At 41.1% G+C, this 15675-nt stretch overlaps 1 protein-coding gene across 8 annotated transcripts in view; it reads right to left on the bottom strand.

Annotated features, from left to right (window-relative positions):
- The window catches only part of TASOR2 (transcription activation suppressor family member 2), a 67640-nt gene extending 61224 nt beyond the window's left edge, over window positions 1–6416 (bottom strand). For 6 of the 8 annotated variants that reach the window (XM_040248830.1, XM_040248828.1, XM_040248833.1 and 3 more), the window contains exon 1: window positions 367–4514. In XM_040248830.1, the coding sequence (XP_040104764.1) occupies window positions 367–389 (23 nt within the window). In that variant the 5' untranslated portion in view covers window positions 390–4514. Of the gene's footprint in view, window positions 1–366; window positions 4515–5941 lie in introns of those variants that run through there. The other 2 variants (XM_040248829.1, XM_040248832.1) reach the window with 2 other exon arrangements.
- Between the last annotated feature and the right edge of the window lie 9259 nt (window positions 6417–15675).

Here is a 15675-nt window from a genome sequence, read left to right as displayed (position 1 = left end):
GGGAAGGCAGAGTCTTCAACACAGAATATTACCAAGGGATTTAGTTACTCAATTAAGTGTTAAAAATCTCATTAAAGAATCTCATTAAGAGAAAACAGAAAGTATGCACCAGACACTTCTTATAAAATTTGTAAATAAAAAAAGAGAAACCAAATTCAGAAACAAAAGTCCTACGGAGTTAATCAATAAAACTCCAAAGCTGATTTTTTTGGAACAGACAACCTTTAGCAAATATAATCAATGAAAAGAAAAAAAAAAATCAAAAGGAGGCTAACCACAAACATAGGGGAAATGTCTAAAATTATGAATTATCACACGCTATTTACACCACTAAATTTGAAAATCATGAAAATATAATTTACTAACATTGGTCTAAATGGAAGAAACATCTGAATAAACCAATTATGATGAAAAAACGGAAAGAGTAGTTGCAGTCCTACTCCTCTCCAAAGACCAGTTTCCGAGTTTTATTGTCAAGTTCATTTTTCACTATTCAGATTAACAAAAATCCACGAGTGGCAATGCAGTCTGTTGGGGAAACTGTGGAAAACAAAGGGAAAAAGAAGTAAAAGGCCAGGAGAAAATTACTATGAAAGTTATAAAACATTTATTTATACATTAGATAAATATATCAATAGAATATAAAAATGGAAATCCACAGTCTACAAATTATAACGCCAATAAACATATTTCAAAACACCTCCAATACAAACTTAAGAAAAGCAAATAAGTCCCAAGATAAAAATACAATGAAGCAGCAGAAAGCTAAAAAACAAAGAGAAAAATGTCAAAGTAGTCCGAGAAAAGCAACTAAGAGACTGACAGCTGACTTTTCAATCGCAAGAAATGAAACCAAAAGACAGAGAAATGAGATCTTTAAAGTGCTAAAAGAAAACAACTGCCAACATAAACTGCTATATTCAGCAAAGACATCTTAGGTGATGGTAAAATAAAGATATTTTCAGGTAAACACAAACTGAAAAAGTTTATCATCAACAGACTTTTAGTAAGTTATTCTAAAGCATATAGTTTAAGCAGAAGGAAAAGGCCCTAGATGGATGGTCTAAAAGATAAAATAATCAATGAATAATAGAGAAAGTAGCAAAAATACACTGCCTGCAAAACACAACAATAATTCTAAATGGGTCCTCTTCTGTCTGGTGAGAATATTATTTATTTATTTATTTTTTGGCTATACTGCATGGCATATGGGATCTTAGTTCCCTAAGCAGGGATTCAACCCATGCATCCTATATTGGGTGCATGAAGTCTTAACCAATGGACTTCCAGGGAAGTCCCTGGTAATATTTTTTTAAAAATCAAAATACATGATAAAAACATGTAAGTCATGAGGGGTTGAATTAAGTTAAACTTCTAAGATTCTTGTATTATCTAAGAGGAAGGTAAAGATATTGGTCACTTTTAGATTTTGAAAAGTCAAGGATGCATGATATTTCTAGGACAACAATAAAAAAGTATAAAACTTCCAAATTAGTATATCAGAAAAATCAAGTGGTAAAAGATATTAAATAATTGAAATGGTAAAAGATATTAAATAATTATTTTTAAAAATAACAAAAACAGAGAAAAAAGAAATATAAAACAGTCAGGACAACTAGAACAAAGGGCAACAAAGCAAATATAAATAGACTGTGTATCTCAGCTAAAAATGTTTTAAAATTGCATTAAAATTCCAACAGATGGTCTTTAAAAGAAACACGTCTGAAATCATGTGTTTAAAAATCTACAGTTACCTCAAAATAGTTTAATAAATGAAAAAATGGAAAATAAAAAATATGATAGAGATAATCACAAAGCCATAAAAGGATTCCAGAAAAGGCTAATATAACTGAAAAACTACAGGCAAGATGAATTAACAAAGAGGGAGGCAGGGAATTGGGAACAGATATATGCAATGTCAGAAGTAATCAGAGAAATGCAGTTGAAAACTATAGTAATAAATCATTTATCTTCCACCAGACCAGCAAAATTTTAAAATGTTGGACAACGCCACATTAGAGAGCCTGGAGAGCAAAGGGAGGTTTCATTCATGGTGGAGTATAAATCAGAGTCATCATTTGGGAAAAGCCTATCTATTGAAATTGAACTTGCACATATCCTCCCAACGGATCTAGCAATTCCACTACTAATATGCCTAAATGATACTTCTGTGTATATGGACTTGAAAAAATGACCAAGAATGTTTATGGCACCACTAATTATTGTAGCTATGTGGTGGAACTAACCAGTATGTTCATAAAAAATGAAATGGATAAACATATATTATTATAATAGATTATTATACTTCAACAAAAATGAATGAATCACAGGAGTGATTCCCAAAGTGGTGATGATAATTAGGTGATTTTTTGATATTCTATATTGAAATGTGTCATCATTTGGGAAATCTACATAATTCAGTGAACTAATATCTTTCACATGACCAATGCATGGGTAAAATATCCCTTTAAATGCAAGCTAGACTAACAAGTTTTAATGTCACAGAGTTTGAGAAGTTATTTGATTTCAAATTCTACACTGTGGCTAACCTTTCAGAAACTGTTAGGATTTGATGAGTACTAAAGAATATGAGATGGTTGGATGGCATCATTAACTCAACAGACATGAGTTTGGGTAAACTCCGGGAGTTGGTGATAGACAGGGAGGCCTTGTGTGCTGCAGTTCATGGGGTTGCAAAGAGTCGGACATGACGGAGCAACTGAACTGAACTGAAAGAATAATATAACTATTTAAAAGATTATCAACATATTCCTCTTTCTTCTCAATATGTAGTTCGGTGAGGCCAGATTTTCTGCATCTACTTCAACCAAAACAATATATTGCAAGAGATTGAATGTAGAAGCAAACATGAGATTCTGGTCATGAAAGATATTTGGGAAAACTGTAAAACAATGCCACTCTTGCCACTAACTTATTTTGGAAAAATTATTTTTCCTTAAAAATGTTGTCTAAGATTTACTATTATTATTATTACTATTTTTTAGAGCTATCAATATACCATATGTTTATAGGCATAAGCAAATGCACCAATGTCTATATTTAAAATTGGTTAGTTTTAATATCTAATATGATTTAATCCACATAAGCAAAAGATCTTTGAGAGGTATTCAATATTTCAATACTTGTAAAGGAGTTCTAAAGTTTCTGAACTGAACTACAGGTATACACTTCAACAGGGATGAATCTCAGTAACATAATGCTTAACAAAAGTAATTCACAGAATATGCAATATGATTCTACTTAAAGTTCAAAAACATGTGAAAGTAAACAATATGTTGGGAAAAAATACATACACAGTTGCTAAAACTGTAAAGAAAAGCAAGGGAATAATTAACACCAAATTCAGGATGACGATGGTCATGGGGGCAGAGAATCCTGTTTTTGGGGAAAGGCACACATCAAAAGCTTCCAAGTACTTGTGATGTTCTATCAAGCAGAGTATACAGATACACTTTTCTTTTTAACAGTACATATAAATGGCATATTTCATTACAAAAAAATTTAATAGAAGAAATGAGGAGACATACCTATTATCCTAGAAGGAAAAACCCAAAAGAATGTCTCTTCTCAAATTAATCTACAAATTCAATGCAATCACAAACAATATCGCAACCAGATTTTCTACAGAACTTGAAAATATGGTTCTAAATTTCATCTGGAAGAAAAATGCAAAAGAAGAGCCTAAAGCTTTTCTTCAAAAGGAAGTACCAAAATATATCTTAAAGCTACAGTAATTAAAACACTGCAGTAACAGATAAATGGGTCAGATAAGAAAGTCAGAACTTAAAACAGCAAAGGATGTTTGCTGCCCAAAAATGCTTAATATTCTTATTACCCAGGAAAGATAAACACTTAGATGTTATTTTCAAGTATTAGAAAGTTAGTAAAATATTACCATCTGGCTAGTGGGGAGATAAAACACACCTTTTGAGAAAGTGAATATAAAAGGATACAATCATTTGAGGGTAATTTAATAGCATTATGTTCTATCATCCTCAGAAGAATCAATTCTATGATTCATAAAAATACTTTGATGAGCACATGAAGCAGTGCTTATAACTGCAGCATTTAAGTTATAGGGAAAACTTGAAAATAGGTGTGCATCAATAGAAGAATGAAAGACTTATTGGATAAATAGATACCATATCGATCGAATGATACTAAATAGATATATACCACATTGCATTTATTTAACAACCCCTACACGCAAACTTTTAGACACTCTGTAGATTTTAAATCATTTAAGCAACTATTTCTGGGTTACAAGAGATGCCCCTGATATAGCTCTTTTTAAAAGAAAACACAAAATTTCAAATACTGGTCTTTATCTTCCTCAAAACAGTTGTGAACAAACACAGCTTTCTCCAAAATGGGTTAGTTATTTACTGATGTACTGAACATATTTACCGGAGAAGGCATTGGTAACCCACTCCAGTACTCTTGCCTGGAAAATCCCATGGATGGAGGAGCCTGGTGGGCTGCAGCCCATGGGGTCGCTAAGAGTGGGACATAACTGAGTAAATTCACTTTCATTTTTCACTTTCATGCATTGGAGAAGGAAACGGCAGCCCACTCCAATGTTCTTGCCTGGAGAATCCCAGGGACGCGGGAGCCTGGCGGGCTGCCGTCTATGGGGTCGCACAGAGTCGAACACGACTGAAGCGACTTGGCAGAACATATTTATAGAGCTACCTGGTTCTACTATAGAAAGCATCTTTTTCAACAAAAAAAGTATTCTTATACTGTTAAGGAATAGCAGCTTTGTTATGAACCTCCTGAGTAGGCTTACTACCAATCTCAAAGCCCATAATATTAAATATCATATCTACACCCCTATCTCTTTCTAAAGCTTCTGAAGGGGAACACTACGGGCCTTTGGATCACCAACGTTACTGCAACTAACACCATATGCTAGAGTAACCCCTAAATCTAGAATATATTCTGAAAAACCTTAACCGTTCTCCCTTTGAGGGACAAAAAGGGTAAGAGAGGTGCGTTTAAATTTTTAGATTTCAAATAGACAAGTGGTGATGAAGTGAAACGAGGCTTTTCGAAGGATCTTCCCCACAACCCACTCCAGGATTCTTGCCTGGAGAATCCCATGGACAGGGGAGCCTGGCGGGCTACAGTCCACGGGGTGGCCCAAAGTCGGAGACGACTGAAGCGACTTGGCACGGCATGCCACGTCCCCCACAACTACTGCTTCGTGCCACCTTCAAACTGCTGGGTTGCATGGACCCACCTACGGTGCCGCGATACTTCAGTTTTCAGCTAAAGAGGCCTCCCTGGAGAAAGACCTCTTTCTTCTTTTACGTCTACCTTAAAAAGAAGAGGTCACACAGAGCCACCAAGGGTCCACAGAAAGGAAGCGGGGGAGCGGACTTCACCAGGGTTCCTGAGGAAAGTGCTTCCCAGCCAGTCCCGGCCGGAAAATCAACGCCTCCACTCAGGGTTCTCACGGCGTCCGTGAGGATGCCGCGGTCCTCTGACAGGCAACTCCGAGGCGGCGCCGAAGCCGCCAGAGACAACGCCTCCCAGAGGGGCGGGAGGAAGTCTGAAGCGCCACACTCCAGGAGGACGCCGAGAGCCTGGAGACAGGTGGAGACCCGAGTGTCGGCGGCCGGGAGGCCGCGCAGAGGCAGCCCAACAAAAGCGACTCTGAAACCACCGCCCGGCGCCCTGCTCACCCGGAGGAACGCCAACAAGGCAAGAAGGCGTGTGTCAACCCAGCAGCCGCGAGAAGCATGCAAAGTGGACAGCAGTTTAATTTTTCAAAAGAACAAAACAGAACGTGAAAACGGCGAGCTCTCTTACTGAATATACCTCCACGACCCGAGGGGCCCCGCCGGGCAACTCAGCCCCGAAGGACTCGCACCTGCCGCGTCCCCCCGGGGCAGGCGTCCACGAGGGGCGGCCTCACCTGTTCTCTGCGCCGCCGCCGCCCTGGCGGACCTGACTTCAGAGTTCAGTTTCCTCCTCATGCTGAGATGCTGTCCGCGCCTCCACGCGCGTTGCCTCCCCTCCCGGCCACGCGTGGCAGATCCCGTCGGACCCTGAGACCGAGCAAGGCTCGGGCCACCTCCTGGGCTGGGGAGCCGTCCGCCGCCCCTGGCCGGGACTCCCCTCCTCCCGGTTTCCACGCGGCCCGCGTCAGCAAAGTCTCGTCAGCTGCGCGCGGGACTCTCCACGTCGCAGCCCGTCCTGCTTCTCCGCCCCTGTCAGAGCGCCGCCCGGGCGTCGCGGGGCGGCCGCGACGCGCCGGCGGGAGGGACGCTGGCCGGGCTCTCCAGGTTTGGAGCCCGCAGGCTCCTCGGCGCTGGTCAGCCAAGCGTCGTCCCTGCCCCCAGAGGGTCAAAATAAGGCACGGACCCCGAGGCGCCGCACTCTCTAAGGGAACATGTCGACTTTCCCAGTGACGGACGCTGGAACCCGGAAGTAAAACCCACGCCCACAGGAAGACGTGATGTGGGGGGAGAGAAAGTGAAAACTGAACTGTGGCTGCCCCCTAGGGGGGGCAGGAGCCAATCGCTGAGGAGAAGCCGACGCGCAGGCGCGGGCTGCGGCCGGCGTCCACGCGGCGCTCGCCTCTCTCCTCTGAGCAGGCGCGAGGCCTCAGCACGGCCCGGGATTGGATGACGGATTCTGGCGGGTGCAGCGGCGTGGCGAGGCGTCTTGCGAGGTGGACGCGTAACCGGAAGCGGAAGGCGCTCAAGGGGAGCCGCGGAATCCTTGTGTCGATGGCCTTGCACGCGCTGTTGGGTGTTTGTTGGCCTCACGATTGGGAGTCTTTCAGTTCAGTTCAGTTCAACGCAGTTCAGTCGCTCAGTCGACCCCATGACGCAGCACGCCAGGCCTCCCTGTCCATCACCAACTCCCGGAGTTCACTCAGACTCAACGTCCATAGAGTCAGTGATGCCATCCAGCCATCTCATCCTCTGTCGTCCCCTTCTCCTCCTGCCCCCAATCCGTCCCAGCATCAGAGTCTTTTCCAATGAGTCACCTCTTCGCATGAGGTGATCAAAGTACTGCAGCTTCAGCTTTAGCATCATTCCTTCCAAAGTACACCCAGGGCTGATCTCCTTCAGAATGGACTGGTTGGATCTCCTTGCAGTCCAAGGGACTCTCAGGAGTCTTCTCCAACACCACAGTTCAAAAGCATCAATTCTTCGGTGCTCAGCTTTCTTCACAGTCCAACTCTCACATCCATATATGACCACTGGAAAAACCATAGCCTTGACTAGATGGACCTTTGTTGGCAAAGTAATGTCTCTGCTTTTCAATATGCTATCTAGGTTGAGGGGCAACAAATAGCCTCCTTCTACCAATGAGAGATACTAAGTGCTGCACACATTTAACCGTGAACCAGGCACTGGACCTCGTGGTAGGAATGGGATGACTCACTCATTCAGTAGCACCTTTTAAATTGTTTACTGTGGCCGGCTACTAAATTAGGTGCTAAGATTACAGTTGTGAGTAAGCTAGACAAGGACCTTGCACATTGTGGTGCTTATTCTAGAGATGAATGACAAACAGTAACAAGTAAACCACTTCCATCCCAAGAACAGAATTTCATTTACTAATACTGCTGTGAAAGCAAGCCAGAAATGCTGAGGATAGGGTTGGAGCTTGGAGGCTGGGGCAGAAGAGGGAGAGCGTCAACATTTCACTGTATAAGGGACATTTGGGGTCAAACCTCAATAATGAAAACACAAAATCAGTTTTTGGAAGATGTGGAGGAAGAACTTTCTAAGCAGAATACAAAGCAAGTACAAAAACCCTAAAAGGGAAATTATGTTCAAGAACTGAAGAAAATTGGCTGTAGAAGCAATCAAATATAACTGATATTTTCAAAGTACACAAAATCAGTATGTACAACTCACCGGTTTATCACAAAGCAAATGTTCATGAAACCACCACTCTGGTCAAGAAATAGAACACTGCCAAAACCCCAGGAGCTCCCTCTTGTGATATCTCTGATCAATACCCACTCCCCTTAGTGAAAGTGAAAGTGAAGTCGTTCAGTAGTGTCCGACTCTTTGTGACCCTGTGGACTGTAGCCTACCAGGCTTCTCCATCCATGGGATTCTCCAGGCAAGAATACTGGAGTGGGTTACCATTTCCTTCTCCAGGGGATCTTCCCGACCCAGGGATCGAACCCGGGTCTCCTGCATTGGAGGCAGATGCTTTAACCTCTGAGCCACCAGGGAAGCCCACCCACTCCCCTTACCTACCAGCAAACCTAACAAGCAACCTAATTTCCATGGTAATCTCTTCTTTCCTTTCTTAGTAGATTCACTGTGTCAATATGTAACCCCTGAACTTTATCATTTAGTTTTGCTTGTGGTTTGAATTTTATATAAATTGAATGATTTAGTGCTTGGTTTCTTTGGAGTAACATGGTGGAACTTAACGTTTTTGTGTACAATTTTTCATTTTCATTGCTATATATGTAGGTCTGGACGTAGTACATTTTCTTTGATATGTAGATAGACATTTTCATTGTTTCCAGTTCTTGGCTATTACGAATAGTACTGCTTGAACTTTCTTATTCATGTCTCTTTGTACACACGGGCCTCGTTTATGCTGGGTATATAACATGCTGGAGATGCTGGACATGATAATTTGGATTTTTGCTTCAGCAGATACTTTCCCCTTCCCTCTTCTACTGTTGGTAAGGTTTACTTTTTTACCCATTTATATTGCTCTTGGTCATAGGGATTCATTTGATTGATAGGATATCAGCAGACATGACATATGCAGGAGTCTTAAGTGTGCTTGCATAGTTTGATTTGGCTCCTGAGTGTAGGTGATGCACATGAGGAGATTGAAGTCTCTTGCTGCTGTTGCCCCTTCATTCTGGGCACTCAGAACAAGCACTTATGGAGCAGATGTGAATTCAACCTGTAGGCCAAACCCATCTTAATTATCATAACCATAGACATCCCACATGCTTTCGAACTGTGGTGTTGGACAAGACTCTTTAGAGTCCCTTGGACTGCAAGGAGGTGAAACCAGTCCATCCTAAAGGAAATCAATCCTGAATATTCATTGGAAAGACTGATGCTGAAGCTGAAACTGCAATACTTTGACCCCCTGATGTGAAGAACTGACTCATCGGAAAAGACCCTGATGCTGGGAAAGATTGAAGGCAGGGGAAGGGGATGACAGAGGATGAGATGGTTGGATGGCATCACTGACTGGATGGATGTGAGTTTGAACAAGCTCTGGGAGTTGGTGATAGACAGGGAGTCCATGGGGTCACAAAGAGTTGAACACAACTGAGTGACTGAACTGAACTAGACAGCCCAAGCTTTCCAGGTAGCACAGTAGTAAAGAATCTGCCTGCCAGTGCAGGAGATGTGGGTTCAATCCCTGGGTTGGTGAGGAAGATGCAGGGCAGAGGAGAAAATGGCAACCCACTCCAGTATTCTTGCCTGGAAAACCCCATGGACAGAGGAGCCTTGTGGACTACAGTGCATGGGGTCGTGAAGAGTTGGACACAGCTGAGCACACACACAGGAAAGACATCCCAAAGATTGGTGAGTATGAGAATTAATGCTGTTGTCCTAAGTCACTGAGATTGGGGTAGTCTGTTATATAACATTACTGTGGCAATAAAGAAGGCTTATGGTCAACTTTAATCAAGTCAAACTTTTGGCAAATTGGTTTTACAAAGTTACATTTCCACAAGAAATGTATGAGAATTCTAGTTTCTCTACATCTTGGCCAATATTTTTAACTTTAGCTACTCTGAAGGGTATGATATGGTTTGAATTTGCATTGCCTCCAACTTTGTTCTTTTCCAATATTTAAATAGTTTTGGCTATTTTAAGTTATTGAATTTCTGTATAAATTTTAAGTTATTGAATTTCTGTATAAATTTTAGAATCAGCTTATTTCCTACCTCAAAATAAGACAAACAGCCCTCCAAAAAACCCCACAGCTACTAAGATCTCATCTGGGATTGTGTTTAGTATATAGATAAGTTTGGAGAGAATTAACATCTTAATATTGCATCTTTGAATCCATGAATATGATATCTCTATTTATTTCAGTTTTCTCTAAGCAACATCTATATTTTTCAGCATATTGGTCTTGTGCACATTTTCTTATATTTATCTCTTTATAGTTTTATGGTATTTAAAAATTTTAATTCACAGTGGCTATGTACTAGTATATAGAAATACAGTTGATCTTCCCATAGTAACTTTATATCTTGCAACTTGCTGAACTCACTTACTAGAGCTAATAGCTATTTGTGTGTGTATGTATGATAAAATAAATAAAATAAAAATACCTTTCTTTGTTCCCAATCTGTATTTTTTCCCTATTGCATTGTTTAAGTCCTCAAATGCAATAAAGATACGAGGTGAGAGCAAACATCATTGATCTAGGGGGAGAAGCATTCAATATTTCACAAAGGTAAGTACAATGTTAACTTTGGTGTTTTCTGTCCTTTTTTAGGTTGAGGATTTTCCCTTTTGTTCCTAGTTTTTGAGAACTTTTATCATAAATGAATGTTGAATTTTATCTGCATCTATTGAGAGGATTGTGCAGTAAAAATATCTACTAATGTGATAAATTACATTAATTTATTTTCAAACATTAAGCCAACCTTGAACTCCTGGGAGGAACAAAGTTTACTTAGGATGCATTATCTTTTCTCTCTATCATTGGGCATGAATTGCTGTATTTTGTTAAGAATTTTGGTATGTATGTTCCCGAGAGGTACTTGTCCGCAGTTTACTTTTCTTGTAATATCTTAGTTTTGGTATCAGGGTAGCTCTAGCCACACAGAATGAGTTGGTTAAGTATTCCCTCATCTTTTAATTTCCAAAATACTCTGATTAAAATTGGTAGTAGGAGGAGAGGAGAGAAAAAATGGAGAAGAAAAATATTTCAAAAAAAAAAAAAAAAGCCCTCATCAAATTGGTTGAAAAATGATAATATCCACATCTAGGAAGCCCAATGAGCTCCATGTGGTACAAATTCAGAGTCACAAATAGACACATCATAGGGAAAAAATGCTCAAAGACAGAAGACAAAATCTTGAAAGCAGCAAACAGCAAAATAACATCACTTACAAGAGAACCCTGGTAAGATTAACAGATGACTTCTCAGCAGAAACAATGGAATCTAGAAGACAGTGAGATGACATATTCAAAGTACTCAGAGGAGAGAAAAACTGCCAACCAAGGGTCCTATATCTAGCAAATCTATCTTTCAAAAATGAAAGTGAATATAAGACTGTCCCAAATAAACAAAAACTGAAAGAAATTTTGCTAGCAGATTTGCTTTACAAGAGATTCTTCAGATTGAAACTGAGTGACCACAGATGGTAATCTAAATCCACATGAAAAAGCATAGAACTCTGGTAAAATTAATTACATAAAGATAAAAAAACATATAAATGCTTATTGCTTATTTTTCTCCTTTATTCTCATAACTAATTTTAAAAAACATGGAATAATATTTAGATAATGTGATATTGGGCTCTTTGGGGGTTTAACATGTAGACATGAAACATATGTATATTACATTTGCTAATAAAAGCACAAAGGAGGTAAGTGGGGGCAAAACTCCATTTGGCTAAGGAAATGACAACAGATGGTAAAGTAATAATTATAAGAATGTATTGTTGAATTTGTAACATAAGTAGAAGTAATATGTATGACAATAACACTGCAAAAAGAAAGAAAAGGATTAGGGCTTAATAGGTATAACATTTTTATATGTCACTGAACTGAGCTAGTATAAATCTGAAGCTTATTTTGATAAAATATATATGGTAAACTTTAGAGTAACACTAAAGAAATGAAAATGCTACAATAGAAAATATTCATTTAATGCAAATTAAAGCCATAAAGGAGGAACAGAGAACTAAATCAGACATGAAACATATAGAAAAATAAAATAAAATGGCAGACATAAATCCAGCTATATCAGGTCAGTTCAGTCGCTCAGCCATGTCTCATTCTTTGTGACCCCATAGACTGCAGCACGCCAGGTCTCCCTGTCCAACACCAACTCCTGGAGTTTACTCAGACTCATGTCCATTGAGTCAGTGATGCCATCCAACCATCTCATCCTCTGTCATCGCCTTCTCTTCCTGCCTTCAATCTTTCCTAGCATCAGGGTCTTTTCAAAGGAGTCAGTTTTTCACATCATGGGGCCAAAGTATTAGAGTTTCAGCTTCAGCATCAGTCCTTCCAGTGAATATTCAGGGCTGATTTCCTTTGGATGGATCTCTTTACACTGGTTGGATCTCCTTGCAGTCCAAGGCACTCTCAATAGTCTCCTCCAACACCACAGTTCAAAAGCATCAAGTCTTTGGTGCTCAGCTTTCGTTATAGTCCAACTCACATCCATACATGACTACTGGAAAAACCATTTAGGTTATTTAGGTTGGTCATAACTTTTCTTCCAAGGAGTAAGCGTCTTTTAATTTCATGGCTGCAGTCACCATCTGCAATGATTTTGGAGCCCCTAACAAGTAAAGTCTTCCCCTGTTTGCACTGTTTTCCCATCTATTTTCCATGAAGTGATGGGACCAGACAACCTAGACAGCATATTAAAAATCAGAGACATTACTTTGTCAACAAAGGTCCGTCTAGTCAAGGCTATGGTTTTTCCAGTGGTCATGTATGGATATGAGAGTTGGACTGTGAAGAAAGCTGAGCCCTGAAGAATTGATGCTCTTGAACTGTGGTGTTGGAGAAGACTCCTGAGAGTCCCTTGGACTGCAAGGAGATCCAACCAGTCCATCCTAAAGGAGATCAGTCCTGGGTGTTCATTAGAAGGACCGATGTTGAAGCTGAAACTCCAATATTTTGGCCACCTGATGTGAAGAGCTGACTCATTTGAAAAGACCCGATGCTGGGAAAGATTAAAGGCAGGAGGAGAAGGGGACAACAGAGGATGAGATGGTTGGATGGCATCACTGACTCAATGGACATGGGTTTGGGTGGACTCCAGGAGCTGGTGATGGACAGGAGGCCTGGCATGCTGCAGTTCATGGGGTTGCAAAGAGTAAGACACGACTGAGAGACTGAACTGAACTGATGGGACCAGATGCCATGATCTTAGTTTTCTGAATGTTGAGCTTTAAGCCAACTTTTTCACTCTCCTCTTTCACTTTCAACAAGAGACTCTTTAGTTCTTATTTGATTTCTGCCATAAGGGTGGTGGTATCTGCATATCTGAGGTTATTGATATTTCTCCCTGCAATCTTGATTCCAGCTTGTGCTTCATCCAGCCCAGTGTTTCTCATGATGAACACTGCATATAAGTTAAATAAGCAGGGTGACAATATACAGCCTTGACGTACTCCTTTTCCTATTTGGAACCAGTCTATTGTTCCATGTCCAGTTCTAACTGTTGCTTCCTGACCTTCATACAGATTTCTCAAGAGGCAGGTCAGGTGGTCTGGTATTCCCATGTCTTTCAGAATTTTCCAGTTTGTTGTGATCCACACAGTCAAAGGCTTTGGAGTAGTCAATAAAGCAGGAGTAGATGTTTTTCTGGAACTCTCTTGCTTTTTTGATGATCCAACAGATGTTGGCATTTTGATCCTTGGTTCCTCTGCCTTTTCTAAATCCAACTTGAACATCTGGAAGTTCACGGTTCATGTACTGTTGAAGCCTGGCTTGGAGAATTTTGAGCATTACTTTGCTAGTGTGTGAGATGAGTGCAATTGTGCAGTAGTTTGAGCATTCTTTGGCATTGCCTTTCTTTAGGATTGGAATGAAAACTGATCTTTTCCAGTCCTGTGGCCCCTGCTGAGTTTTCAAGACCATTGTCAAGAAAGAGAAGTGCAAAAAGGCAAAATGGTTGTCTGAGGAGGCCTTACAAAATCCAACTATATAAATATAGTTAAATGTGAATGGATTAAACAAACCAAAATGGAGATGAGCAGAGAAATCAATATAATTGATTAAAAGATAATATAATGGGATTTCCCTTATGGTCCAGTGGCTAAGACTCCCAGCTCCCAGTGCAGGGTGCCCAGGTTCCATCCTTGGTCAGGGAACTAGATCCCACATGCCTTAACTAAGAGTTCACGTGCCTCAGCTGAAAAAAGAAAATCCCGCATACCCCAAGTGAGGATTGCAAATGCCTCAAGGAAGATAGAAGATCTCAAGTGTCCCAGCTATAACCTGGCACAGCCAAATAAATATTTTTTTTAAAAGATGATATAACTATAATCTGCAGGAGACACACTTTAGATTCAAAGATATAAATATATTTAAAAGTACAGGAGTATATTCACCCATAAGAAAACTGAAATGGCTATACCATTGCTTTGGCCAAAAAGGTCATTTGGCTTTTTCCTTAACATCTTATGGAAAGAGGCTTGAAATGTCACTCCCAGACCTGGGGAAAGGAATTTCCCCGATTTTGGAATTTGGATAGATGGGAATCAAACCTTTGCAGATATAGCTCCAGTGGTCCAGACTGGAGGTAAAGACTCAGTCTCAGGGGAGACCTCTCTCAGGTCTTCCAGCTATGTGCTAGTCCTTATGTATTTCCAGGCAGGATCATTCCTGATATGTTTACTTTTCAGCTCAAATTAATTTCTGCATTTAGGCTCAGTGCAGATCTCAGTGATGTGACTGCAGCAAACGTTGGCAAGGTTAAACCTCAACTTCGTAAGCTTGTTTGAAAAAAAAAAAAAACAACAAAAAACAATTCAATTACTGAATTGCCTACTTGGAATCTGTAAACAGGTCCTTCATTTCTGTTAGGAGATTTCAAAAAGCATGGTGTGTGTGTGATGTGAACAATTTGGAATATATGATTTCTCTGGAAAGATGAAAGAAGCAGGAGCATGCCAGCTCTGGTAGGAAATACATCTTCAAAATGAAAGCATGTGGAGGGGCGTGGGGCGGGATGAGCTTTGCCTAGCTGCTGCTGCTAAGTCACTTTAGTCGTGTCCGACTCTGTGCGACCCCAGGGACGGCAGCCCACCAGGTTCCCCCGTCCCTGGGATTCTCCAGGCAAGAACATTGGAGTGGGTTGCCATTTCCTTCTCCAAAGCATGAAAGTGAAAAGTGAAAGTGAAGTTGCTCAGTCGTGTCCGACTCTTAGCGACCCCATGGACTGTAGCCTACCAGGCTCCTCCATCCATGGGATTTTTCAGGCAAGAGTACTGGAGTGGGGTGCCATTGCCTTCTCCGCTGCCTAGCTAGATGGATAAGGAAGGTAGTGAGTTGTGGCAGCTGGACACTTTTTACACAGGGACACAAGGACATGTTCTGCACATGGACATGTAGGCGCAATTTGCAAGCACAGACATATTTTGCTCACGGAGGCAGGTTTTGCCCGTGGATTCTTGGACATGTGGAAACGCTTTGCGCACAGACACGTTTTGCACACCGACAGGGACGCGATGTGCACATGGACAAACGGGCATATTTTGCATATGGACATACATTGCACCCGGACACGTGTTTTTCAGGACACCTGTACAGGTTTGCACACTGATCCCTTCTGCACATGGACACATGGCATGGTTTGCACACGAACAGATATTTTGCACACGAACATACGTTCGTCCAGAAAAGCCCGAGGCGGCGACCGCGGAGTCGGATGCAGGTGGCCGCGGCGTGGCGCTGGACCGGGGCCCGCCCGGGAGCCGCACCGGCGGGGCGGGGA

This window comes from Oryx dammah, unplaced genomic scaffold, assembly GCF_014754425.2.
Source record: "Oryx dammah isolate SB20612 unplaced genomic scaffold, SCBI_Odam_1.1 HiC_scaffold_10, whole genome shotgun sequence".
Classification (NCBI taxonomy): domain Eukaryota; kingdom Metazoa; phylum Chordata; class Mammalia; order Artiodactyla; family Bovidae; genus Oryx; species Oryx dammah.
Note: the sequence above shows the minus strand (reverse complement) of the source record. Positions and strands in the feature narration are given on the sequence as shown.